Source organism: Dendrobates tinctorius, unplaced genomic scaffold, assembly GCF_039654945.1.
Source record: "Dendrobates tinctorius isolate UK_male_01 unplaced genomic scaffold, ASM3965494v1 ptg000396l, whole genome shotgun sequence".
NCBI classification, from domain to species: Eukaryota; Metazoa; Chordata; class Amphibia; order Anura; family Dendrobatidae; genus Dendrobates; species Dendrobates tinctorius.
In genome coordinates, this window is record NW_027362062.1 from 3,770,247 (window position 1) to 3,797,556 (window position 27,310).

At 46.5% G+C, this 27,310-nt stretch overlaps 1 protein-coding gene and 2 non-coding genes across 4 annotated transcripts; all 3 read left to right on the forward strand.

The window, feature by feature from the left end:
• Positions 1 to 65: 65 nt before the first annotated feature.
• Positions 66 to 25,893, forward strand: DARS2 (aspartyl-tRNA synthetase 2, mitochondrial). 2 transcript variants are annotated; one of them, XM_073563624.1, is made up of 18 exons: positions 69 to 236; positions 4,208 to 4,371; positions 4,448 to 4,547; positions 4,627 to 4,693; positions 5,350 to 5,451; positions 6,628 to 6,723; positions 6,833 to 6,956; positions 8,283 to 8,329; positions 8,813 to 8,919; positions 14,399 to 14,468; positions 15,431 to 15,610; positions 15,908 to 16,015; positions 18,715 to 18,777; positions 20,256 to 20,408; positions 20,503 to 20,721; positions 20,985 to 21,095; positions 21,329 to 21,404; positions 24,987 to 25,893. In XM_073563624.1, the coding sequence occupies exons 2-18, from the start codon at positions 4,233 to 4,235 to the stop codon at positions 25,145 to 25,147; spliced, it is 1,923 nt and encodes a 640-aa protein (XP_073419725.1). In that variant the 5' UTR covers positions 69 to 236; positions 4,208 to 4,232; the 3' UTR covers positions 25,148 to 25,893. The 2 variants fall into 2 exon arrangements, with proteins under 2 accessions (XP_073419726.1, XP_073419725.1); XM_073563625.1 differs by lacking the exon at positions 21,329 to 21,404 and having other exon boundaries at positions 66 to 236; positions 24,987 to 25,108.
• LOC141076331 (small Cajal body-specific RNA 3) lies at positions 7,117 to 7,250 on the forward strand. The gene has a single exon (XR_012227463.1).
• LOC141076332 (small Cajal body-specific RNA 3) lies at positions 8,466 to 8,599 on the forward strand. The gene has a single exon (XR_012227464.1).
• Positions 25,894 to 27,310: the final 1,417 nt, after the last annotated feature.

Here is a 27,310-nt window from a genome sequence, read left to right on the forward strand (position 1 = left end):
CCCGGAAATTACCACAGCCCGAAGTAAAGACGAGGCTTGGAACGCAAACCAAATCCAAAGAACGCGTTGCCTTTGCGCCCTCAGTAAACATGGCCGCTGCGAATGCCCTGACTGAAATGCGTTTGGGTCTAATGGGTCACGTGACTGCTCGCGTTCTAGCAGGTTTGATTGCGCCTTGGTCCGGTTCACGTTTGGCTTCACACAAGGACACCCACTCGCCCAGCGCCATGTGAAAGGTGAGTGCGGGAGGGCGCCGCTCGCTTCTGGTATTTTATGCTTCTTTTTACATGTTAAAGAGAGCCCGCCCCCTCCGAGCACAGGTTGTGTGCAGCACTGCAGCTCGGCTCTGTTCACTCGCAATACCAAGTACAGCCAGTGCACAGAGGGACGCTGTTATTAGCAGAGACCACGGTGTCCTCATCCTGGACGTAATGTCCTTCTTCCCTTATAAAAGCGATAACTTTTTATTTTCTTATTTGCTTTTCAGTCAATATTTGTTTCAGATCTTAGTTTTCGGGGTACCGGCTGTAGTTTATATGGTTACCACTTTGGGGCTTCTGATCCCTGGTTTTTTATTCCATTTTTTTTGTGAGGTGTAGTGGCTGGAAAAAAAATAATGTGTGTATATATATATATGTGTCTCACCGTCACTGGGGGTGGTCTTTGTTGCCCTTCCTCATTCTCAGGCCTGGGAGTTTGAGGGTTCTGTGCAGGATCTTGGATGTTCCCAGTATTGCTCTTTTCTGGACAGAGAGCACAGATGTTACTCCTGGGATCTGTTGTAGCCATTCTTCCATCTTAGGCCGGTTTCACATTTGCGTTAAAGGCCGCAGCGTCGGCCTGCACACAGCCGTCGCTAAGCCCTGCCGCGCCTCCGCCGGTAGCTCCGCCTCCTGGCGCATGACGCTGCATGCGTCCCCTATCGTTATCACTGAGGACGGAGGCCGTGCGCAGTATGCGTTTGGCGGCGCCTGCGTCCTTTTGACGGTGCGCTGAGCTCAACCAAATTGCAAACAGGTTGCGTTTGGCGCTGGTCGGCGCACCGTCAAAAGGACGCAGGCCGTGCGCAGTATGCATTTTAGCAGTGATAAAGATAGGGGACGCATGCAGCGTAATGCGCTCGGAGGCGGAGCTACCGGCGGAGGTGCAGCAGGAGGCGGGGCTTAGCGGCGGCCGTGCGCAGGCCGACGCTGCGGCCTTTAACACAAATGTGAAACCGGCCTTAGGGGTCACAGCTCCAAGTGCTCCTATCACCACTGGAATCACTGCTGCCTTCACCTTCCACATCTTCTCCAGTTCTCCTTTGAGGACCTGGTATTTCTCCAGCTTCTCATATTCCTTCTTTCTGATGTTGCTGTCACTGGGCACTGCCACATCTATTATCATTGCTGTCTTCTGCTCCTTGTCTACTATCACAATGTCTGGTTGGTTAGCCAACACCTGCTTATCTGTCTGGATCTTGAAGTCCCACAGGATTTTTGCCCTTTCATTCTCCACCACTATTGATTGTTTGACAGTGGGGATGGTGTGTTCAGGGTGATGAGCTGTGTTGCCTTTGCGCCATACATATCATTTGGCATTGTTGCCAAAAAGTTTGATTTTGGTTTCATCTGACTTCCCAGGTGGCTTGTTGCAAACTTTAAATGACACTGTTTATGGATATCTTTGAGAAATGGCTTTCTTCTTGCCACTCTTCCATAAAGGCCAGATTTGTGCAGTGTAGTACGACTGATAGTTGTCCTATGGACAGACTGTCCCACCTCAGCTGTAGATCTCTGCAGTTCATCCAGAGTGATCATGGGCCTCTTGGCTGCATCTCTGATCAGTCTTCTCCATGTTTGAGATGAAAGTTTAGAGGGACGGCCGGGTCTTGGTAGATTTGCAGTGGTATGATACTCCTTCCATTTCAATATGATCGCTTGCACAGTGCTCCTTAGGATGTTTAAAGATCGGAAATAATTTTATATCCAAATCCGGCTTTAAACTTCTCCACAACAGTATCAGGGACCTGCCTGTTGTGTTCCTTGGTCTTCATGATGCTTTCTGTGCTTCCAACAGAACCCTGAGACTATCACAGAGCAGGTGCATTTATACGGAGACTTGATTACACACAGGTGGATTATATTTATCATCATTAGTCATTTAGGACAACATTGGATCATTCAGAGATCCACAATGAACTTCTGGAGTGAGTTAGCTGCACTGAAAGTAAAGGGGCCGAATAATATTGCACACCCCGCTTTTCATTTTTTGACTTTCCGCAAAAATTTAAAATAACCAATAAATTTCGTTCAACTTCAAAATTGTGTCCCACTTGTTGTTGATTCTTCACCAAAAATTTACATTTGATATCTTTATGTTTGAAGCATGATATGTGGGAAAAGGTTGAAAAGTTCCAGGGGGCCAAATACTTTCGCAAGGCACCCACTGTATGTGGTGATGGGAACTGTAAATGTGTGACTGGTGAGGATGTGGTGCAGAAGTGGAGTTTTTCCAAGAGAGGGTGGTGGGACTGTGGAAGGTTTGAGGGGTGGAGCCTGAGTGGAGTTTCAAGGGGGTCCCAAAACGTTTGCCAGTATAGGGCCCAGAAATTCCTAGTGGCAGCCCTGCTTGTAGAATGTCTGTACATCTGCTATGTGCCCTGCTGGTAATTCCACACCATCAGTATTGACTATCTTGCCTATCTTTATTACCAACCGGCCGCACTTCTCCAGTCCGAAGGACATCCCGATGTCTTCGCTGTAGATCCTTGTCAGGTGGATCAGTGAATCGATGTCTCATTCGTTTTCGCATACAGCTTGATATCATCCATGTAGAAGAGGTGGCTGATGGTGCTTCCACCCTTGAACTTGTATCCATAGCCAGACTCTGTAATTATCTGACTGAGGGGGTTCAAGCCTATGCAGAACAGCAATGGGGACAGTGCATCACCTTGGTATATGCCGCATTTGATGGTCACTTGTGCTAGTTGTCTTGAGTTGACTTCCAGTGTTGTTCTCCATAGCCTCACTGAGTTTCTGAGGAAGGGTCTTAATTTCCTGTTGACATTGTAGAGGGCCAAGCATTCACAGATCCATGTGTGTGGCATTGAGTCATAGGCTTTCCTGTAGTCAATCCAGGCGGCGCTGAGATTGGTCTGTCTGGACCTTGAGTCTTATGCGACTGCTCTATCTACTAGGAGCTGGTGCTTAGAGCCTCTGGTGTCGGTCCCAATGACTGTCTGAGCTGGATTCATGTACTGGTTCATATGGTTCTGTAGCTTGGCGGCTATGATGCCTGACAGGAGCTTCCATGTTGTTGTAAGGCAGGTTATTGGCCGGTAGTGGATGGAACTGTTCCTTTATAAGGATTCTTCATGATCAGCACTGTTCTTCCTTGTGTTAGCCAAGCTGGGTGGTGGCCTTCTTCTAGCAGTTGGTTCATCTGCTTTGCCATGCATTCATGCACCGCTGTTCATTTCTTTAGCCGGTAGGTGTGGATCATGTCTGGGCCAGGTCCTGTCCAGCTCTTCATGTTCTTGACCCGCTGTTGGATGTCTGCTTCTGTAATGGTGACTGGTTCTTGCTCTAGGTGGTTGCTGGGTTTCATTCTCAGATCTTGCAGCCACATAGCACTGGTGTGGTGCGTTATTTCCTTCTCCCATATGTTCCCATATATATTTCTCACTGTACTGTAAGCTTTAGGGATGCTGCAAAGTAAAAATACTTTGGAAAACAGAAATGATAATAGTTTGTGAATGAACAAAAGAGAAATGTAAATCCCATCGATATTTGGTGTCTGTGGTCGGTGCTCTAAGATGTTTGGAACAACCTCCCAGCCGAGTTCCTTCCAAAACTGTGTGTGAGTAACTAGAAGAACCGATGAAAACAAAGGGCGGTGACACCAAATATTGATGGGATATTTCTCTTTTGTTCATTCACTTTCTGTTTTGTTCACTGATAAAAATAAACTAGTAGCACTTCTATTTTATATAGATTTATTATTGTGGAGCATTTTTTACACACCTGTGTGTGTATGTATGTGTATGGATCCAGAGATTGAGGCAAGAGAACTATGAGAGAATTCTATATAATTACAGCGTATTGTACAATGACCTCTCTCCCTTTAAGCTCTGTCCATGGACTCACCTGTCATTTCATGATGAGGAGTCTTCCTCGTATGTGCGTCATCCTTCGTATGATCCAGGACTCATTCTATTGTTTTATAGGGCAGGACTCCGCACTGAACAGATAATGGCTCTTCGTACCGGTGTGAAACTGTTTGTGAGCTGCAGCTTCTTACGGAGACGACCGGCGATCAGAACATTGTGTGTAGCACATCGGAGCAACGCTGGGAATATCCCCACAAGTCACCAGACCCCCAGGACCTCCGGTAATGGACGTGTGATAATAAACTGACTATATGTGTGTGTATATATGTATATAACCTTTTTTAATATTTCTACCAGATTTCAGCAGCTTCGCCTTCCGTTCTCACACGTGCGGTGAGGTGCGCCCGGCTCATGTGGGGCAGGAGGTGACGTTGTGCGGATGGCTCCAGTATCAGAGGTGAGGCAGCAGAGTATTTTATGTTTTTGATAGTTATTTTGCTTATAGTTTTGCTTTCTGTTCTGTATTTCTTTTGCAGACACGATCTATTTCTAGTGCTCAGAGATTCTCACGGACTGATCCAGGTTGTTCTTCCTTCTGATGCAGTAAGTGATGGACTCTGGAAACAATAGATGATTATCATTAAAGGAGTCGTCCGCCACATAAAGATTGATAGAAGAACAAAACTATAGCTCAAATATAAAGGACAGGCTATAAGTACCTAAGTACTGGACCAGCGTTTGATGCGATTGTCCCATGTCAGTGTTACATTCCTCTTTTAGACATGCTTATTTTCAATCATTGCAAAAAATATTCTAGGTGTTGTAGTTGCACACTTGTTCTAGCGCCCCCTGGTGTTCTTTTTAGAATGTCCACCAAAGGCGACCAGTCTGGTGGTCACACTTGCTCAGTAGCTCAGCCCCATCACTCAAATCCTATTGTCCACGAGATGGAGTGACTCCTGATCTGGTGCAGCCGATAATAGAAGCGGCTTCTCTCCAGCAGTGATGTGTGGGATAACCTGGTATCGTGTATACTCAAAAAAAAAATTGTTATGCTACAATTTGGGGAAAAAATAAATTAACTCGCACCCCTCCTAAAGCGCAAAGCCTTCAGACCAGAAACCTGCACATATTACTCTCTCAAAACTTTTCTAAGGGCTAAATTACTGCAGTGATGAAGTAGCCAGTGTAAGTTCCAGCGTCTCGGATAGTTCTCGTTATTACTCACTCCTCTGGGTTTCTGTGCTTTGTGTTACTAGGATGGTTCCCGGCTAAAAGAAAAGATGAGTGCAGTCCCGTTAGAGTCTGTGCTGTTGGTAAAAGGGACAGTCATACTCCGACCATCGGGCCAAGATAATCTGGTGAGAATATACTGACAATAATACAGACCTTATGTGGAGAAAAGTACTAGCCTGTGTGTCCTAATCATTGAATGTAGGTTCTTCATCTGGTCCCATGGCCCCCGGTGTATAACATTCGACTGGCCGGTGGTGCAGAGCTCACTGATACCAGTGCGGTCCTGTAATAGGAACCACCGGGGTAACAAGTCCAATCATGACGTTTCTTCCTTCTAAACCTTCCCTCATCTTCTGTGAGTGATATCATTGAGAAGTGGAAGAAACTGCAGCAACTCGGCCACGAAGTGGGGACCCCATAACACTACAGAGTGGGGGGCCGAGTGATGAGGAGCAGAGGGCAGAAAAGTCACCAACGCTCTGCTGACCCCATAACTGCACCGTCCAGACCTCCTCTGGTATAATATCAGCACAAATACTGCACACCACGGGGAGCTTCATGGCCAAGCGGCTGCATGCAGCCTTACATCACCAAGCACAATGCCGAGCGTCAGATGCAGTGGTGTAAAGCCGCCACCACTGGACTCTGGAGGAGACGTGTTCTGTGCAGTGCTGCATCACACTTCTCTATCTGGCGTCTGATGAAGGAGAATGGGTTTGGCGACTATTGGGAGAACGTTACCTGCCTGATCCCATTGTGCCATCTGTCCAGTTTATATTTCAGGGTTCGGCCCTTCAGTTCCAGTGAAGGGAAACTAATCTTTTAACAAGACATTTTGGCTTCCATTTTTGTGGGAATAGTCTAGCGAAGGCTCTTTTCCGCTCCCCATGACTGTGCCCAGTGCACAGGGTCCATACAGTCATGATTGAAGGAGTTTGGTGGAAGAACAGGAGCGGCAGCACAGAGCCCGGACCTCAGCCCCTTCCAACAACTTTGAGATGACCTAGACTGGAGATTGTGAAGCTGGACTCCCCCCAGCATCAGGGTCTGACCTCACAAATTCTCCTCTGGATAAAGGGGCAGAATCCCACCGAGACAACCCAAAATCTTGTAGAAATCCTTCCCAGAAGAGCGGGAGCCATTATATCTGTAAAGGGGCCGAGAAAGGTCAGAGAAGCTCCTGTGGTGTAATGGGGGGGGCACATACTTCTGTTCATATAGTATATACCATAAATGATGAGCGGTAACTCTTATCACTGTACAATCCGCTGACATTTGCCTCATTTTTTAATTTTTTTTAGAAAATGGCCACAGGAGCGATTGAAGTTGAAGCCAAGGAGGTCCGCGTCCTGAACGCCTGCAGGAAGCTGCCGTTTGAGATTAAAGACTCTGTGAAGGTTCATTGTCTCTGTAAATGTTCCCTTACGATATACATAATATTTCTGTGCTGATTTCTCACACTCCGGCACCAAAGGATGTAATCGACCCATTGTTTTTTTCTTTTAGAAATCGGAGTTGCTGAGAATGCAGTACCGATACCTGGACCTGCGCAGCGCCCAGCTCCAGTACAACCTCAGACTCCGGTCTACCATGGTCATGAGGATGAGGGAGTATCTGTGCAATCAGCACGGTAAGGGCCACGCGTGACGTCTGTGCTGCAGAACAAAGATAGGCAGGCTGCCCGCTGTACTAGAGCTCGTTCTGTCCGTGCACCATTGCCGAGAGACCCGGAGATGCTTCTCATCGACTCCCAGAGTCACGGCCATGACAGTAACACATAATTACCAGCATGTGGAAGCCGAGTGACTCCTCGTGTGCAGGTGCAGTGTCTGCCCGCGGTACGAGGCTTCCTACAGTAACGTCCTGGAGATCTCTGTCTGGTTCTGTAGAGCACGCAGAGCCGGATCGTTCCCCTCCAGACACCAAATGTACAAGGAAGTTTTCGTTTATTTTAATTTAAACATTTAATTCTTCAGTAAGTTTGTATTAAAAATGTTGCACGATTTGTTTTCTACAGCCTCTTTGTATCACAGTGCAAAGCACTTACAGTACCAGTGAATCCGTCAGTGAGCTCACTCTGATGGCAGAGTTCTCCTGAGCCATCTTCTAATGTGATCTTGAACAGTATAAATCGGCATAGAAGTTACCAGATCCTTCCATCAGGGCAAGGTCGCTGATAGATTCACTCCTAACTTATTCTGCATGCGTCTGTGTACAGTGATACATAGAAGCTGTAGAAGACTAAAATGCTGAAATCCAGTTGCAAAAATATGATTTTAGCAAGAAACAGACGCATTTCAGTAAGTCCTCTAAGACAGACTTTTTTTTTTTAAAAAAGAATCTAATTCAAAATGTTGCACCATTTGGCTTTTACAGTTTCTGTTGACTTCTTGAACATTGCTGACTGCAGATTAAGTTAACTGAGATACCATCAGTGAGCTTGTTCTGATGGAGAGGTAGTAATTATCTTTTTTTTTTCTCTTAAACTGTTATATATTGTCATGCAAAAACGAGATATATTATAACATTGTTAATAATGAGAGTTCTTGTCAAAAACTGAAAATGGACATTTTGAAAGGTTAGGTTAAGTTGAGTTATTCAATGTATCAATAATAATTTCTTACCTGTTTTTTTAATGATGTTCAGATTTGTGACCACAGATCACATCAGAGTTGAGCCAAACTGTAAAACGGATAAGAATTACGGTACAATCTCTCCATGAGAACAAGCTCACTGACGGATCCTCAGTTAACTCATTCTGCAGTCAGCATTGTGCAAAGACGCAGCCTGGAATAGCCAAGTGGGACATCATTTTAAATTTAAATAACAGCAATTTTCTCAATTGGGGTCAAGAAAAAAAAAAGTGTCATCTGTCCCTGCCTTTTTAGTATTGTATTTGCACAGTATGTGTTCTTGATATGCTAATGTGAAGCTTTGACCAATCCTTTTGTTTTAGGCTTTATGGATGTGGAGACTCCCACCCTGTTCAAGAAAACTCCCGGGGTATGTACGTGCCCAGGAGACTTCAGCAATGGCTGTGTGGTTATATCCTGCTGTTTGTGAATGATTAGAACGCTGGAGACCCCGGTTCGAATCCCAGAGGCGCCTGATAAGTGACAATGACACATAATTGCCAGCATGTGGAAGCTGAGTGACTCCTCGTGTGCAGATGCATTATCTGCCCGCGGTACGAGGCTTCCTACAGTAACGTCCTGGAGATCTCTGTCCGGTTCTGTAGAGCACGCAGAGCCGGGTCGTTCCCCTCCAGACAACCCTGTATATCGCACAGAGGCTTTTATGCATCTGTTTTGTATGTAACTAGTGTGGATTCATAGAGCTCGGGAACGGCTTAACTAGCAATTCCCTACCATGAATAAGGGAGTGAGGTAAGAGCGCCTGTCACTTCTCAGGGCGGTGATGGCGGTGCACGGACAGGTGCAAACCCCGGGAATGTGGCGTATCAGTCATGTGTTCTGTTTGTTTCAGGGAGCAAAGGAATTCTTGGTGCCGACACAGGAGCCTGGAAAGTTCTACTCCTTACCCCAGAGCCCACAGCAGTTCAAGCAGCTGCTTATGGTCGGTGGCCTGGACAGGTAAGAGGATTGTATGTACAGACGGGGCGTAGAGGGGTGATCCGGCATTATATAAACGCACCAACAATAAATTCTGATGTGCTAAATGCACTGAAGCGCCCCCTGGTGTCTGATTATACAAATGAGCTGATGCGCCCCCTGGTGTCTGATTATAGAAATGTGCTGAAGCCCCCCCTGGTGTCTGATTATAGAAATGAGCTGAAGCGCCCCCTGGTGTCCGATTATAGAAATGAGCTGAAGCCCCCCTGGTGTCTGATTATAGAAATGTGCTGAAGCGCCCCCTGGTGTCTGGTTATAGAAATGAGCTGAAGCGCCCCCCTGGTGTCTGATTATAGAAATACCCTGAAGCGCCCCCTGGTGTCTGATTATAGAAATACCCTGACGCGCCCCCTGGTGTCTGATTATAGAAATGTGCTGAAGCGCCCCCTGGTGTTTGATTATAGAAATGAGCTGAAGCGCCCCCTGGTGTCTGATTATAGAATTGTGCTGAAGCGCCCCCTGGTGTCTGATTATAGAAATGCCCTGAAGCCCCCCTGGTGTCTGATTATAGAAATGTGCTGAAGCGCCCCCTGGTGTCTGATTATAGAAATACCCTGAAGCACCCCCTGTTGTCTGATTATAGAAATGTGCTGAAGCGCCCCCTGGTGTCTGATTATAGAAATGAGCTGAAGCGCCCCCTGGTGTTTGATTATAGAAATGTGCTGAAGCGCCCCCTGGTGTTTGATTATAGAAATGAGCTGAAGCGCCCCCTGGTGTCTGATTATAGAATTGTGCTGAAGCGCCCCCTGGTGTCTGATTATAGAAATGCCCTGAAGCCCCCCTGGGGTCTGATTATGGAAATACCCTGAAGCGCCCCCTGGTGTCTGATTATAGAAATGAGCTGAAGCGCCCCCTGGTGTCTGATTATAGAAATGAGCTGAAACGCCCCCTGGTGTCTGATTATAGAAATGCGCTGAAGCCCCCCTGGTGTCTGATTATAGAAATGCGCTGAAGCCTCCCTGGTGTCTGATTATAGAAATGCCCTGAAGCCCCCTGGGGTCTGATTATGGAAATACCCTGAAGCGCCCCCTGGTGTCTGATTATAGAAATGAGCTGAAGCGCCCCCTAGTGTCTGATTATAGAAATGAGCTGAAGCGCCCCCTGGTGTCTGATTATAGAAATGTTCTGAAGCGCCCCCTGGTGTCTGATTATAGAAATGCGCTGAAGCCCCCCTGGTGTCTGATTATAGAAATGCGCTGAAGCGCCCCCTGGTGTCTGATTATGGAAATACCCTAAAGCCCCCCCTGGTGTCTGAATATAGAAATGTGCTGAAGTGCCCCTGGTGTCTGATTATAGAAATGAGCTGAAGCTCCCCCTGGTGTCTGATTATAGAAATGCGCTGAAGCGCCCCCTGGTGTCTGATTATGGAAATACCCTAAAGCCCCCCCTGGTGTCTGATTATAGAAATGTGCTGAAGTGCCCCTGGTGTCTGATTATAGAAATGCGCTGAAGCCCCCCCTGGTGTCTGATTATAGAAATGAGCTGAAGCGCCCCCTGGTGTCTGATTATAGAAATACCCTGAAGCGCCCCCTGGAGTCTGATTATAGAAATGCGCTGAAGCGCCCCCTGGAGTCTGATTATAGAAATGCGCTGAAGCGCCCCCTGGTGTCTGATTATGGAAATAACCTGAAGCCCCCCCTGGTGTCTGATTATAGAAATGCGCTGAAGCCCCCCCTGGTGTCTGATTATAGAAATGCGTTGAAGCGCCCCCTGGTGTCTGATTATGGAAATACCCTGAAGCCCCCCCTGGTGTCTGATTATAGAAATGAGCTGAAGCGCCTCCTGGTGTCTGATTATAGAAATGTGCTGAAGCTCCCCCTAGTGTCTGATTATAGAAATGAGCTGAAGCGCCCCCTGGTGTCTGATTATAGAAATGAGCTGAAGTGCCCCCTGGTGTCTGATTATAGAAATGAGCTGAAGCGTCCCCTGGTGTCTGATTATAGAAATGTGCTCAAGCTCCCCCTGGTGTCTGATTATAGAAATGTTCTGAAGCGCCCCCTGGGGTCTGATTATAGAAATGCGCTGAAGCCCCCCCGGTGTCTGATTATAGAAATGCGCTGAAGCGCCCCCTGGTGTCTGATTATAGAAATGCGCTGAAGCGCCCCCTGGTGTCTGATTATGGAAATACCCTAAAGCCCCCCCTGGTGTCTGATTATAGAAATGCGCTGAAGTGCCCCTGGTGTCTGATTATAGAAATGCGCTGAAGCTCCCCCTGGTGTCTGATTATAGAAATGAGCTGAAGCGCCCCCTGGTGTCTGATTATAGAAATGAGCTGAAGCGCCCCCTGGAGTCTGATTATAGAAATGCGCTGAAGCGCCCCCTGGTGTCTCATTATAGAAATACCCTGAAGTGCCCCCTGGAGTCTGATTATAGAAATGCGCTGAAGCCCCCCCCTGGTGTCTGATTATAGAAATGCGCTGAAGCACCCCCTGGTGTCTGATTATGGAAATACCCTGAAGCCCCCCCTGGTGTCTGATTATAGAAATGCGCTGAAGCCCCCCCTGGTGTCTGATTATAGAAATGCGCTGAAGCGCCCCCTGGTGTCTGATTATGGAAATACCCTGAAGCCCCCCCTGGTGTCTGATTATAGAAATGCGCTGAAGCCCCCCTGGTGTCTGATTATAGAAATGCGCTGAAGCGCCCCCTGGTGTCTGATTATAGAAATGAGCTGAAGCACCCCCTGGTGTCTGATTATAGAAATGCGCTGAAGCGCCCCCTGGTGTCTGATTATAAAAATACCCTGAAGCCCCCCCTAGTGTCTGATTATAGAAATGAGCTGAAGCGCCCCCTGGTGTCTGATTATAGAAATGAGCTGAAGCGCCCCCTGGTGTCTGATTATAGAAATGTGCTGAAGCTCCCCCTGGTGTCTGATTATAGAAATGTTCTGAAGCGCCCCCTGGTGTCTGATTATAGAAATGCGCTGAAGCCCCCCGGTGTCTGATTATAGAAATGCGCTGAAGCGTCCCCTGGTGTCTGATTATAGAAATGCGCTGAAGCGCCCCCTGGTGTCTGTTTATGGAAATACCCTAAAGCCCCCCCCTGGTGTCTGATTATAGAGATGCGCTGAAGTGCCCCTGGTGTCTGATTATAGAAATGCGCTGAAGCGCCCCCTGGTGTCTGATTATGGAAATACCCTAAAGCCCCCCCTGTCTGATTATAGAAATGAGCTGAAGCGCCCCCTGGAGTCTGATTATAGAATTGCGCTGAAGCGCCCCCTGGTGTCTCATTATAGAAATACCCTGAAGCGCCCCCTGGTGTCTGATTATAGAAATACCCTGAAGCGCCCCCTGGAGTCTGATTATAGAAATGCGCTGAAGCCCCCCCCCCTGGTGTCTGATTATAGAAATGCGCTGAGGCGCCCCCTGGTGTCTGATTATGGAAATACCCTGAAGCCCCCCCTGGTGTCTGATTATAGAAATGCGCTGAAGCCCCCCCTGGTGTCTGATTATAGAAATGCGCTGAAGCGCCCCCTGAAATCTGATTATAGAAATGCGCTGAAGCACCCCCTGGTGTCTGATTATAGAAATGCGCTGAAGCGCCCCCTGAAATCTGATTATAGAAATGCGCTGAAGCACCCCCTGGTGTCTGATTATAGAAATGTTAATTGGATTTGGATGAACCTTTGTCAAAACAAATGAAATGGAAATTTGCATAAAAAGAAATGTGCTGAAGCGCCCCCTGGTGTCTGATTATAGAAATGTGCTGAAGCGCCCCCTGAAATCTGATTATAGAAATGCGCTGAAGCGCCCCCTGGTGTCTGATTATAGAAATGAGCTGATGCGCCCCCTGAAGTCTGATTATAGAAATGCGCTGAAGCCCCCCCTGGTGTCTGATTATGGAAATACCCTGAAGCGCCCCCTGGTGTCTGATTATAGAAATGCGCTGAAGCGCCCCCTGAAGTCTGATTATAGAAATGCGCTGAAGCGCCCCCTGGTGTCTGATTATAGAAATGAGCTGAAGCGCCTCCTGGTATCTGAATATAGAAATGTGCTGAAGCGCCCCCTGGTGTCTGATTATGGAAATACCCTGAAGCGCCCTCTGGTGTCTGATTATAGAAATGTGCTGAAGCGCCCCCTTGTGTCTGATTATAGAAATGAGCTGAAGCTCCCCCTTGTGTCTGATTATAGAAATGCGCTGAAGCCCCCCCGGTGTCTGATTATAGAAATGCGCTGAAGTGCCCCCTGGTGTCTGATTATAGAAATACCCTGAAGCGCCCCCTGGAGTCTGATTATAGAAATGCGCTGAAGCCCCCCCGGTGTCTGATTATAGAAATACCCTGAAGCGCCCCCTGGAGTCTGATTATAGAAATGCGCTGAAGCCCCCCCGGTGTCTGATTATAGAAACGCGCTGAAGCGCCCCCTGGAGTCTGATTATGGAAATGCGCTGAAGCGCCCCCTGGTGTCTGATTATAGAAATGTTAATTGGATTTGGATGAACCTTTGTCAAAACAAATGAAATGGAAATTTGCATAAAAAGAAATGTGCTGAAGCGCCCCCTGGTGTCTGATTATAGAAATACCCTGAAGCGCCCCCTGGAGTCTGATTATAGAAATGCGCTGAAGCGCCCCCTGGTGTCTGATTATAGAAATACCCTGAAGCGCCCCCTGGAGTCTGATTATAGAAATGCGCTGAAGCCCCCCCGGTGTCTGATTATAGAAACGCGCTGAAGCGCCCCCTGGAGTCTGATTATGGAAATGCGCTGAAGCGCCCCCTGGTGTCTGATTATAGAAATGTTAATTGGATTTGGATGAACCTTTGTCAAAACAAATGAAATGGAAATTTGCATAAAAAGAAATGTGCTGAAGCGCCCCCTGGTGTCTGATTATAGAAATGTGCTGAAGCCCCCCCTGGTGTCTGATTATAGAAATGAGCCGAAGCGCCCCCTGGTGTCTGATTATAGAAATGAGCTGAATCGCCCCCTGAAGTCTGATTATAGAAATGCACTGAAGCCCCCCTGGTATCTGATTATGGAAATACCCTGAAGCGCCCCCTGGTGTCTGATTATAGAAATGAGCTGAAGCGCCCCCTGGTGTCTGATTATAGAAATGCGCTGAAGCGCCCCCTGGTGTCTGATTATAGAAATGCGCTGAAGCGCCCCCTGGTGTCTGATTATAGAAATAAGCTGAAGCTACCCCTGGTGTCTGATTATGGAAATACCCTGAAGCGCCCTCTGGTGTATGATTATAGAAATGCGCTGAAGCGCCCCCTGGTGTCTTATTATAGATATGTTCATTGGATTTGGATGAACCTTTGTCTAAACAAATTAAATGGAAATTTGCATAAAAAGTTATACCCAATATTAAATCTGCCTCCAGGATTGCGGGGTGTCGGTGTTTTCTATCCCTGGTGCCTCCATGTTCTCTCTCTTGTAGTCTTACATTGAATGTTCTGTAGGATTTCATTGGTACAGATGCAAATAAAATAATATAATGCATTGTTAGATACTTCCAGGTAGCGCGTTGTTATCGAGATGAAGGGTCGAGACCGGATCGACAGCCGGAATTCACGCAGGTAAATGATACAAGGCTACAAGTGATATAAATTGATATACTGCGTATTACATAATGGCCACATGCACTGCAGTGAGTGGGAGACGTTAAAGGGGTATTCCTGTTACAGTAAGTTATTACCTATATCTACAGGGCTGGTGGTCCTGCCGCGGAGACCCCCACCAATTACCGCAACAGCACTCTGCTTTCCCCCGCGTTGCCATAGTGATAGAATGCCGCGGCGGTCGAGCTTGTGCACTGCACTATCATTCGGAAAGGGGACAACAGGTTCCCTTTTGTGGGAGTTTGAGCAACTGGACCCCTACAAATCTAGAATTTATCCCCTATCCCGAGGGTCAGTAATAACTTACTGTGACCAGAATACCCCTTTAATAATGTTCATTCACCACCTGTCACTTCTAATGTCATTTTTGCAGTGGGTAAAGGGTGACTCCACTGACACCCGCTTATCTCCTGGCATTGGGCATTGACCTCGAACATGCTGATCCGTGTTTTCCTTCACATCTGTCGCCCGTGGACAGTTTGGAGGTTGCTCTTCACCTTCGTCCCGGTTCACACGTGCGTCGTCCTTTCTGTCTGTAATGGAAGCAGTGATGCCTCGCTGAATACATCGCTGAACACCGTCCCACAGACCTCAATCATGACCTGCTGATGGGTCCCATTTTGGTGTCCATCATTTCGGCAGCACAAATGGCTCTGAGCGCTTTAATTTTTACCTCCAAATCTAATGTTACTGTGAACTCCGAACTGCAATGTGAACGGGGCCTAAGGTTGTGAGAAGCTCCCGCTGATGTAACGGTTGTGTCTGGGCAGTATTAATTCAGTAATTCAGTAATCTGTCTTACTCCTTGTGTTCTCCCCTTTATGATTCACAGTCTACTGCTTAGAAAAGTTTTTTTTTTTTTAAAGTAAGTTACTGAACTTTTTGTGCATCTAATGTGTCTGGCATTTTTTGTTCCTTAGGTTGATATTGAAATGTCTTTTGTGGACCAGTTGGGGATCCAGAGGCTGGTGGAGGGCTTATTGCGGTACTCATGGCCTGAAGAAAAAGGAACTCTACCTGATCCATTCCCAGTGATGTCCTACGCGGAGGCCATGAGCAGCTATGGAGTAGATAAGCCCGACACTCGCTTCCAAATGAAGGTAACGTGGTGCGCTTATGCCACACTGATAATGTAAGCAGTCATAGAAATGGCTGCGGACCTATAAAATAATAGGACCACCCTCATCCAATGGCCACCCTGACTATCCAGGTCCTGATTCATCGGACTGTGCTGGTTCTATGGATATAACATGGTCCGACCGAACAGTATTGGTGTGTATCATACACATGTTATCCTGCAGGAGCCATGGATGAATGTCCTGCACAATGCCCGAGATGAGCCTTATAATGGAGGATTCCTCATATAACAGCCCTTTGAGCGGTATTTTCTTCACCAGATCACCGATGTGACCGCGCAGATCAGGACCTTGTCTTTGGGATTTATAGAAGAAGCTCTCATTAAACCCCAGGGATGTGTGAAAGCCATAAGAATCCCAGAAGGAGCGGTGAGTCCGCCACGGCGGAGAAGCCATGTTTGTGTTCATTAGGTGTACGTTTTTTTTTTAAAGGATTGTGTGCAGCAACGAAGTCACATCGACAGCGCTGCAGTCAATCGCTGAGCTCTGCAGGTTTTTTTTTCCAGAGCCTCTGGAACAATTTTCTTATGACATGGGACCATGCCTTTTAGGCCGGGATCACACATGCAAGAAACTCGGACAAGTTTCGCATCTTAATACCCAGCACTCAGGAGTGGAGCGTGCGGTCGCATAGCAATACATGAAGCCGCACGCTCCTCTCCCGAGTGCCGGCGGCAGTGCCGGGTATTAACATTCAAGACTCGGCCGAGTTTCTCGCATGTGTCATCACGGCCTTAATATAATGACCTGTATAAGAGTGACCTAAGAAGTGGAAACACTCAGCTCTACAGCTTCCTCTGGTTGTTTCCTATCTGTAGCCCTCTTTTGAGAAGTAGATGTGAGGTCTTTAGGAGCACTCCCGGGAATAACAACACCTGCCCTAGATCTCGGGTCGGGGAGCAGGTCATAGAGAAGAGTCGCATGTCGGTTACAGACAGGAGGCCGGAAGCGGCGCGAGGGGAAAAAATGGCTGGAGAGTTAAGCACAGGCCAAGCTCTTGCACTTGTGAGCTTATTTGGGACTTTCTTCCCAGTCTTTAATATAGAGTCATGGCCAAAAGTTTTGAGAATGACACAAATATTATATTTTCACATGATCTGCTGGCCTCTGGTTTTTATGTGTGTTTGTCAGATGTTTTTATCACATACAGAAATATAATTGCAATCATATTATGAGTAACAAAAGGTTATATTGACAGTTAGAATGAGTTAATGCAGCAAGTCAATATTTGCAGTGTTGACCCTTCTTCTTCAGGACCTCAGCAATTCTCCCTGGCATGCTCTCAATCAACTTCTGGATCAAATCCTGACTGATAGCAGTCCATTCTTGCAAAATCAATGCTTTTATTTTGTCTGAATTTGAAGGTTTTTGTTTGTCCACCCGTCTCTTGATGATTGACCACAAGTTCTCAATAGGATTAAGATCTGGGGAGTTTCCAGGCCATGGTCCCAAAATCTCTATGTTTTGTTCCCTGAGCCATTTAGTTATCACCTTTGCTTTATGGCAAGGTGCTCTATCATGTTGAAAAAGGCATTGTTGATCGCCAAACTGCTCTTGGACAGTTGGGAGAAGTTGCTCTTGGAGGACATTCTGGTACCATTCTTTATTCATGGCTGTGTTTTTAGGCAAGACTGAGAGAGAGCCCATTCTCTTGGCTGAGAAGCAACCCCACTCATGAATGGTTTCAGGATGCTTGACAGTTGGCATGAGACAAGACTGGTGGTAGCGCTCACTTGGTCTTCTCCGAATAAGCCGTTTTCCAGATGTCCCAAACAATCGAAAAGGCGATTCATCAGAGAAAATGACTTTACCCCAGTCCTCAGCAGTCCACTCCCTGTACCTCTTGCAGAATATCAGTCTGTCCATGATGTTTTTCCCGGAGAGAAGTGGCTTCTTTGCTGCCCTCCTTGAGACCAGGCCTTGCTCCAAGAGTCTCCGCCTCACAGTGCGTGCAGATGCACTCACACCTGCCTGCTGCCATTCCTGAGCAAGCTCTGCACTGCTGGTAGCCCCATCCCGCAGCTGAAACACTTTTAAGAGATGGTCCTGGCGCTTGCTGGTCTTTCTTGGGCGCTCTGGAGCCTTTTTGGCAACAAGGGAACCTCTCTCCTTGAAGTTCTTGATGATGCGATAGATTGTTGACTGAGGTGCAATCTTTCTAGCTGCGATACTCTTCCCTGTTAGGCCATTTTTGAGCAGTGCAATGATGACTGCACGTGTTTCTTTAGAGATAACCATGGTTAACAGAAGAGAAACAATGATGCCAAGCACCAGCCTCCTTTTAAAGTGTCCAGTGGTGTCATTCTTACTTAATCATGACAGATTGATCTCCAGCCCTGTCCTCATCAACACCCACACCTGTGTTAATGGCGCAATCACTGAAACGATGTTAGCTGGTCCTTATAAGGCAGGGCTGCAATGATGTTGAAATGTGTTTTGGGGGATAAAGTTCATTTTCTAGGCAAATATTGACTTTGCAAGTAATTGCTGTTAAGCTGATCACTCTTTATAACATTCTGGAGTATATGCAAATTGCCATTAGAAAAAATGAAACAGTAGACTTTGTAAAAATTAATATTTGTGTCATTCTCAAAACTTTTGGCCATGACTGTAGAAACATCTAATGAGCGCGTGCAAAGGTCACTGTGAAGGAAGGAGGAGCAGGAGAGCTGTGACATTACATATTGTGATTGGTGTATCCTGTTCCTGTGTCATCAGTTGTGTATAGAGCTGCTGCCTGTGCATGTAATCCTGCCTTTGATGATAAGGAGCCTGCTGAAAACTCTTCCTGAAAATACAGCAAGTATGAGTGTATAAAAAAACAAAATAGGGGCCAGTGTGACATGACAAGATTACCGATTTCAGCAGACATAATAAATTGATAACTAACCCACATATGTCTGCAGTCACAGGGATCAGCCCTTCAGTGACCTTAGTTTCCGAAGTTCCATTGGTAGAAACGCACTGCCGTCCTGTATAATTTCTGTATCACGCAGTCGTGCGTTCACACTGTGTAATGCTGCGTTCATATTTTATGTTTTGATCCCTGTCTTTTTTTATTCTTACAGATTTATCTAAAGGGAAAAGCATTGGATTCAATATTGCAGATGATCAGGGACCAGTATAAGCAGGTATAGTAATGGGCTACCCTGTACGTGCTGTTAATAACCTCTAAATCTGTATAAATAGACAATCTTGTCAGTCAAATTAAACATTCTTGACCTGTTTTACGGCATTTGCATTTTTTTTTAAAGGGAATTTTTCAGCAGTTTTTTGCTGTTGAATGTGAGACCAGCATAATGTACGGGCAGAGAGCCCGATTCCAGGAATGTGGCACTTCTGTAGTTTCAATACAATCCATGTTTTATCCGCATGAAATTCACTAGAGGACGATTTGTCTCATGCCTCCTGGTCCAGCCACACCCCCACCTCTGATTGGCAGCTTGCTGGCAGTGTACACAGAAAGCTGCCAATCAGGGGTGTGGGCGGAGATTCTGACAACTACTACAGCTACAGCAGAGAAAACAGGGATTCTATCAAAAGTACTCTGAGCAGCCCAGTAAGTGATACATCGCTGGAATCAGAGTCTTTGTCCCTACATTATACTACTCTCATATTCCATAGTAAGCATTTAAGGACAGATTCCCTTTAATATGTTATATACGGTTTTATTATTGAGACTAATGCTTAAAGGGAACCTGTCACCCCCCCCCCAGGCGTTTTTAAGTAAACGAGCCACCTTGTGCAGCACTAATGCTGCATTCTGTCAAGGTGGCTCTTTTAGTGTCCCTTCCACCACAGAAATTATCGTTTATAAAATTGTTCAAAAATACCTGAAATTTGACAGGGGGCAGGTCTTTCCCCCCTGGACACAGACGCCTCACATACTTCACTTATTTCGTATTTGGCGCCGTCTCCTCAGTGTTCTTTTGAAATACTGGCGCCTGCGCTGTACTATAGTTTTGTGGGCATGCGCATTTAGCGCTGCTCGACGTGCCCGAGCTCTGAGATCACATCCCGGCCTTCATATCGCACGGCCAGAGAGATCCCGCCCCGCAGTCGCTTATGATTTATTCACACTGCCCTAGATTCCCAGCCCCACAGTGTGAATAAATCATAAGCGACTGCATGGCGGGATCTCTGGCCGCACGTCCACGCAGGCGGGATAGGAAGGCCAGGATGTGATCTCAGAACTCGTACAGCGCTAACTGTGCATGCCCCAAAAAATATAGTACAGCGCAGGCATCAAGATTTCAAAAGAACGCTGAGGAGGCGGAGCAAAGACTCCAGGAAGAAATGACTGATGTATGCGAGGCGTCTGTCAGAGGGCGAACGACCTGCCCCCCGGTCAAACTTCAGGTATTTTTGACCAATTTTATAAACGATTATTTCTGCGGTGGAAGGGACGCTAAATAAAAGAGCCACCTTGACAGAATGCAGTATTAGTGCTGCACAAGGTGGCTCTTTTACTTAAAAACGCCTGGAGGGGGTGACAGGTTCCCTTTAAACTGTATTGTGAGCACCCCCTAGTGGTGTTGATGCAATTCTCATGCTACGTCTTTCTCCATGTGTACAGCCATTACATTATTACCGTATATTCTTATTACAGGAGGTCCTGCCGGTTACAGTTAGAGCTGATGGATCCTGGAGATCTTCTCTTGGGAAGAATCTCACTGAAGATCTTCAGAAAGCTCTTGCAGATCACTCTGGGGCCAAGGCTGAAGATCTCCTCCTGCTGGCGGCGGGCCCACATCATGCAGTCGTGAGTGCCGGCTCTGTATTACTGCCACCTGTAACTGGTGACATGGTTCAAGGCAGAGAAAGGCAATGGATTGTGTATCATTTATCTCCCGCAGTGCACTGCTTTAGGGAAGCTGCGCCTTGAAGTTGCCTCTCGACTAGAAGAATGTGGGGTACAACTCCGTGACCCCAACACCTTCCACTTCTTGTGGGTAGTTGACTTTCCACTCTTTCTCCCGAAAGAAGAGAATCCGGAGGAGCTGGAATCTGCTCATCATCCATTCACTGCTCCCCACCCAGATGACATGGAGCTGCTGTACCGAGAGCCAGCCAAGGTAGAGCGGTCTGTGGCTAGCCCCTCACCCGCATGGACCCCCCAAAAGTCATGGAGTGCCTGTCTTATTAAAGCCAACCCCAAATTATGACCGGCCTTGCCTGTGTTCTCAAGTCGTCACCAGAGGTTTTACTATTATCTCCCATGTGATCGGACATGTTGAAATCCAATATGCCTGATCCTTCTTTCCGTGACAGTCCTCTGTATATGGCATCTGACGCTTATGGAAGCAGCCATTTTGTTCACTGATTCTTTATTTTTCAGGCTCGCAGTCAACATTACGACCTGGTCCTAAATGGAAATGAAGTTGGAGGTGGCTCGATACGTATTCACAACTCAGAATTTCAGCGTTGGGTTCTTCAAGACGTCCTAAAGGTCAGAGATTTTCCTATTAAAGAAATATGTTGTCAGAAAAAAAAGAGGATTTTTGGATTCGCCTTAAAATCCTTCAGGCTTTTGTGTTATTTATCACGATCTTTATTAAAAAAAAAAATAAAAATGAGAAATCTTGCAGTTTTCACACTGGCGACTGGGGCATTTTTTTATTCCTCAACTTTTACTTCTATAAATGATATTTATTCGCCTACAACGTCTCCATGTTTCTGCAGGAAGATGCGACTCTCCTATCACACCTCCTAGAAGCGCTGGAATCTGGAGCGCCCCCTCATGGTGGCATCGCGTTAGGTAATTGTCCAGGGCCATGAGATCTTTATTCCCACTCGCCAGGGTTAGTTAACCCTAACATGGGGTTCTCATACATACAGATTTGGTAACTTTTTTTAATAACCAAATATACAGAGGAAATGTTTTGACGTGTAGATGAGACTGTAAAGGATTGTCTGCTACTTTTATATTGATGACCTCTAATTTGTATAGGTCATCAGTATAAAATTGGTGGAGGCCCAGCACACATCACCGATCATCAGGTGCCGATGGAAGCGATACCAGCTGATCGTTGCTGGACCCCCACCAATCTTATAAGGAAAGCCTATTCCTAGGATAGGCAGTCAGTATTGGGGTAGGGTCATACGACCCTTTTTTCTCACCTTTGAGAATAACTGACCGATTTATTCTGATCAGACTTTAGCATCAGTTTTATTTCATATATGGAATAAAAAAAAATCCAACTTTCTATAATTTTAGTCCGTGAAAATTGAACCGTACTCGAAGCAGTCCAATTTTTTTTTTCCACTGATCCGTATGTTGCCAATTTTGATCCGGACACATGGATAAAAAATGGACATCACTTTTATTTTTTTTCTCCTTGGACCACCAGACATAAACACAGCCCCATAGAAAATGATATATTTACGAGCGCTCACCAGGAAAACTACGCACGAGGAAATCGATCCTGTGCACAAGCCCTAAAAGTAGCGGACAGTCTCTTTAACCCCTTAACGACCGCCGATACGCCTTTTAACGGCGGTAATTAAGGGTACTAAAACCACAGCGCCGTTAATTCACGGCGCTGTGATTTAAGTGAATAGCGCCCCCCAGTGTCGGATTTTCTCCGGGGTCTCGGCTGCCAGGGGTAGCCGAGACCCCAGAGAACATGAATCGGTCGGTTTTTACCGACCCCCGCTTTTGCGATCGCCGTTATTAACCCTATAACGGCGACCGCAAAAAAAAAAAAAAAAAAAAGCCGCGATTTTACATTTAATTTCTCTCTCCTCTGATGTGATCGCACATCAGAGGAGAGAGAAATAGGGTCCCCGATCCCCCCCCGGTACCTCTCCGTGGCCCTCCGTCCCCTCCCGGTGGTCCCACGTCCCGCCGGCATCCTCCGATGGGCGCCGCCATCTTGAAAATGGCGGGCGCATGCGCAGTGCGCCAGCCGGGAATCTGCTGGCTCCGGCTGGCAGATTCCATTCATTATTTTGATCACTATGATAAACGATCATAGTGATCAAAATAAAAAAAATAGTACATAACCCCCCCGTTTATCACTCCCTTATATAGGCCAATATAATGAAATAAAGAAAATATTTTTTTTTTCAGTTTTCCATTAGGGTTAGGGTAGGGTTAGGGCTAGGGTTAGGGTTTGGGCTAGGGTTAGGGTTGTGCTAGGGCTAGGGTTAGGGCTCGGGTCACGACTAGGGTTAGAATTAGGGTTAGAATTAGGGATTAGGGTTGGGATTAGGGTTAGGGGTGTGTTGGGGTTAGGGTTGGAGCAAGAATTGAGGGGTTTCCACTATTTGCCAACTTTGGGGGTCTAAAAATTGGGGTCTAAAAAAATCACTTTTGTGGAAATAAAAAAAGACTTTTTATTTTCACGGCTCTGCGTTTATAAACTTTTGTGAAGCGCTTGGGGGTTCAAAGTGCTCACCACACATCTAGATAAGTTCCTTAGGGGGTCTAATTTCCAAAATGGGGTCACTTCTGGGGGTTTCCACTGTTTAGGCCCATCAGGGGCTCTGCAAGCGCAACATGATGCCCGCAGACCATTCCATCAAAGTCTGCATTCCAAAATGGCACTCCTTCCCTTCCGAGCTCTCCCATGCGCCCAAACAGTGGTTTCCCCCCACATATGGGGTATCGGCGTACTCAGGACAAATCGCATAACAACTGTGCGGGTATGATTTCTCCTGTTACCCTTGTAAAAAATAAAAATTTGGGGGCGAAAAGATCATCTTTGTGGAAAAAAATAGATTTCTTATTTTCACAGCTCTACGTTATAAACTTCTGTGAAGCCCTTGGGGGTTCAAAGTGCTCACCACACATCTAGATAAGTTCCTTAATGGGTCTAGTTTCCAAAATGGGGTCACTTGTTGGAGGTTTCCACTGTTTAGGCACATTAAGGGCTCTCCGAACGCAACATGGCATCCGATCTCAATTCCAGCCAATTCTGCGTTGAAAAAGTCAAACGGCGCTCCATCCCTTGCGAGCTCTGCCGTGTGCTGAAATAGTGGTTTACCCCCACATATAGGGTATCGGCGTATTCAGGAGAAATTGTACAACAAATTTTGTGGTTGATTTTCTCTTTTAACACTTGTGAAAATAAAAAAAATTGGTTCTGAAGTAAATTTTTTGCAAAAAAAAGTTAAATATTAATTTTTTCCTTCCACATTGCTTTAGTTCCTGTGAAGCACTTAAAGGGTTAATAAACTTCTTGAATGTGGTTTTGAGCACCTTGAGGGGTCTAGTGTTTAGAATGGTGCCACTTTTGGGTATTTTCTGTCATGTACACCCCTCAAAATGACTTTAAATATGATGTGGTCCCTAAAAAAAATGGTTTTGTAAATTTTGTTGTAAAAATGAGAAATCGCTGGTCAACTTTTAACCCTTATAACTTCCTAACAAAAAAAAATTTTGCTTCCAAAATTGTGCTGATGTAAAGTAGACATGTGGGAAATGTTATTTATTAAGAAATTTGTGTGACACATCACTCTGATTTGAGGGCATAAAAATTTAAAGTTTTAAAATTGCAAAATTTTCGCCATATTTCCATTTTTTTCATCAATAAACACAAGACTTATCGAAGAAATTTTACCACTAACATGAAGTACAATATGTCACGAAAAAAGTCTTAGGCTAGTTTCACACTAGCGTTTATGAGCGCAGCGAGGGCCTGCGCACGGCCGCCGCTAAGCCCTGCCGCGCCCCCGCCGGTAGCTCCGCCCACCGGCACATGACGCTGCATGCGCCCTGCGTCCCCTATCTTTATCACAGGGGTCGCAGGCCGTGCGCAGTATGCGTTTGGCGGCGCATGCGTCCTTTTGACGGTGCGCCGACCTGCGCCAAACGCAACCTGCTGCAGTTTGGTTGCGTCGGCGCACCGTCAAAAAGGCCGTCGCTGCACTCAAACGCTAGTGTGAAACTAGCCTTAGAATCAGCGGGATCCATTAAAGCGTTCCAGAGTTATAACCTCATAAAGGGACAGTGGTCAGAATTGTAAAAATTGGCCTGGTCATTAAGCTGCAAACTGGCTCTGTCGCTAAGGGGTTAAGGGTCTGTGGAAGAACCATACATTTGGGATTCGTAACAGCAATGGATCCCACCTGCTGAGGTCAGGAACGTCTTTCCCAAATAATTGCTGAAGTCACACTACAGAGTTGTATTCTGTTCTCCTCTTTAAAAAAAAAAAAAATCCTGGTGTGAATGTGAGATCTTTGGAGCTGGTTACAAAGATTAATTCCAACTACTTAACGGTTTGTGCTCTTGCTCCAAACTATTGTTATATTTGTCTGTAGTTGTTGCAGTCATTTGTTTGATGGTTGCAACTATCTTAACCCATACAATAACTGCGTTCTCTTCCTCTATCTTTAGGATTAGATCGTCTCATTTCAGTTATTGTTGGAGCGCAGAGTATACGGGATGTCATCGCTTTCCCTAAATCCTTCCGAGGCCACGACCTTATGAGTAACGCACCAGACTATGTATTGTCTGCGGATCTGGAGTCCTATCACATACAGGTCACTTCTAAGTAATGAAGCCGGGAAACCATTGCTGCTGGGATATGATGGACTGGTTTTCCGTGAATGTTTGTTATATACTGGGTAGGGTTCATCGAATAGCGGTTATTCGAATAGCTATAGCTGCATCAGGAACCTGGAGCGTTCCCGATAATCAGCTGTTTGGCCCCGCAGCTGCACGTGTCGCGGCTGTGTCACAGTCACAACTAACAGGCTTCCATGCATGCACTGTCACACAGCCGCGACATATGCAGCCGCGACGCCAAACAGCTGATTATCGGGAGCGCTCCAGGTATCCAGTTTCCCAATGCAGCTATTCGGATAAGCATTTATCCAAAGCTATTTGATCAACCCTAATACTGGGACCTTCCAGTTTACAATGGTGATCAGATGTGGAACGTGACGGTAAACACATTCTAAGTGAAGTGCACTTTATCATAGTTTTTAGGTGTGTCTCTTTTGGAAACCTGTTCTTGCACAATTGCATCATTCTTAAATGCTGTAAAAGTGAATGTCTAAAGGAAATCTACCTCCCTTCTGGAAAACTGGTCTCCTGTACAAGGGATACATTGATTGACAGAGCAACATTGTAATCTGCATACAAGAAATAACCTGATGGTAGTGGTGCCTGTTACTTACATCTGGGAGAGGTCGGTGCTTAGGGCGGATATTGCAGCTTTTTATATGAATGGTGTAAGATCCATGGTTCTGTTATCAGATCTGTGTTTTATTGAAATAAAAGTGTATATAGATTTATTGATGAGGTGGCTGTAACTGTCCAGTCAATGTCTATATACCTGGAGCACTGTGGAACGCACGCTCTCTGCAACAAGCTATCGTTTATCCATGACCTCTTTATCACCAACAAACTCTCCTTCCTCGCCATCACTGAAACCTGGCTCACTCCCTCTGACACAGCCTCTCCAGCTGCGCTTTCCTATGGCGGATTCCATCTCTCTCACACCCCTCGCCCCAGCAACAAACGTGGTGGAGGAGTTGGCTTGCTCCTCTCCGATACCTGCTCCTTTGCCACCCTCCGCTACTCTTCCCTCGTTCGAGGTGCACTCCGTCCGCATCTATTCCCCCTCCAACTGGCTGTCATCTACTGCCCCCCAGAACTAGCCATCTCCACCTTTCTTGACCACTTCACCACCTGGCTACTCCATTTCCTTTCTGCTGACATCCCCACCATCATCATGGGTGACTTCAACATCCCCATTGACACTTCCACCCCAGCGGCCTCTAAACTTCTATCGCTCACGGCTTCCCTTGGCCTCACTCAATGGTCCTCTGCGGCCACTCACAAAGATGGTCACACTCTGGACCTTATCTTCACCCGTCTCTGTTCCCTCACTAATTTCAATAACTCACCCCTCCCCCTGTCTGACCACAACCTACTGACATTCTCTTCCCTCTCCTCTCCTACTGCGCAACCCCCGCTCCATAAACTCGCTCACCCTCGCAGGAATCTCAAACACCTCAATTTACAATCACTCTCTGAGTCCCTTCTCTCTTACAGACATGGCTTCCCTTCATGACACAGATGCTGCTGCCACTTTTTATAACACCACAATAACAGCAACACTTGATTCGGCTGCCCCCCTCACGCACAGCAAAACTCGTACAATCAACAGGCAGCCCTGGCTGACCAAAGAACTGAGACGGGTTTCCAGGGCCGCTGAGCGGAGATGCAAGAGAACCCATTCTACTGAGCACTTCAGCGCATACAAGCAGTCCCTTGTCAGCTTTAAGTTCACACTCTCTGCCGCAAAACAAACTTACTTCGCATCTCTCATATCCTCCCTGTCTTACAACCCTAAACAACTCAACACTTTCAATTCTCTACTCCGTCCCACAGCACCTCCTCCACCTCCTCTCATTTCTGCTGATGACTTTGCCTCCTTCTTTAAGCAGAAGATCGACAAGATCAGACAAAACTTTGGCCCGCAGCCCCCAATGCCCCTCTTAGCCGCTCAGCCCTGTTCTGCAAAAGCCAGCTTCTCCACCATGACAGAAGATCAGCTCTCCACCCTTCTGTCAAGATCACACCTGACAACTTTGGCCCTCGACCCACCTCATCCCTAACTTGGCCACAGTCTTCATCCCATCTCTAACACACCTCTTCAACCTTTCACTTACAAATGGTGTCTTTCCCTCATCCATCAAACATGCCTCAAT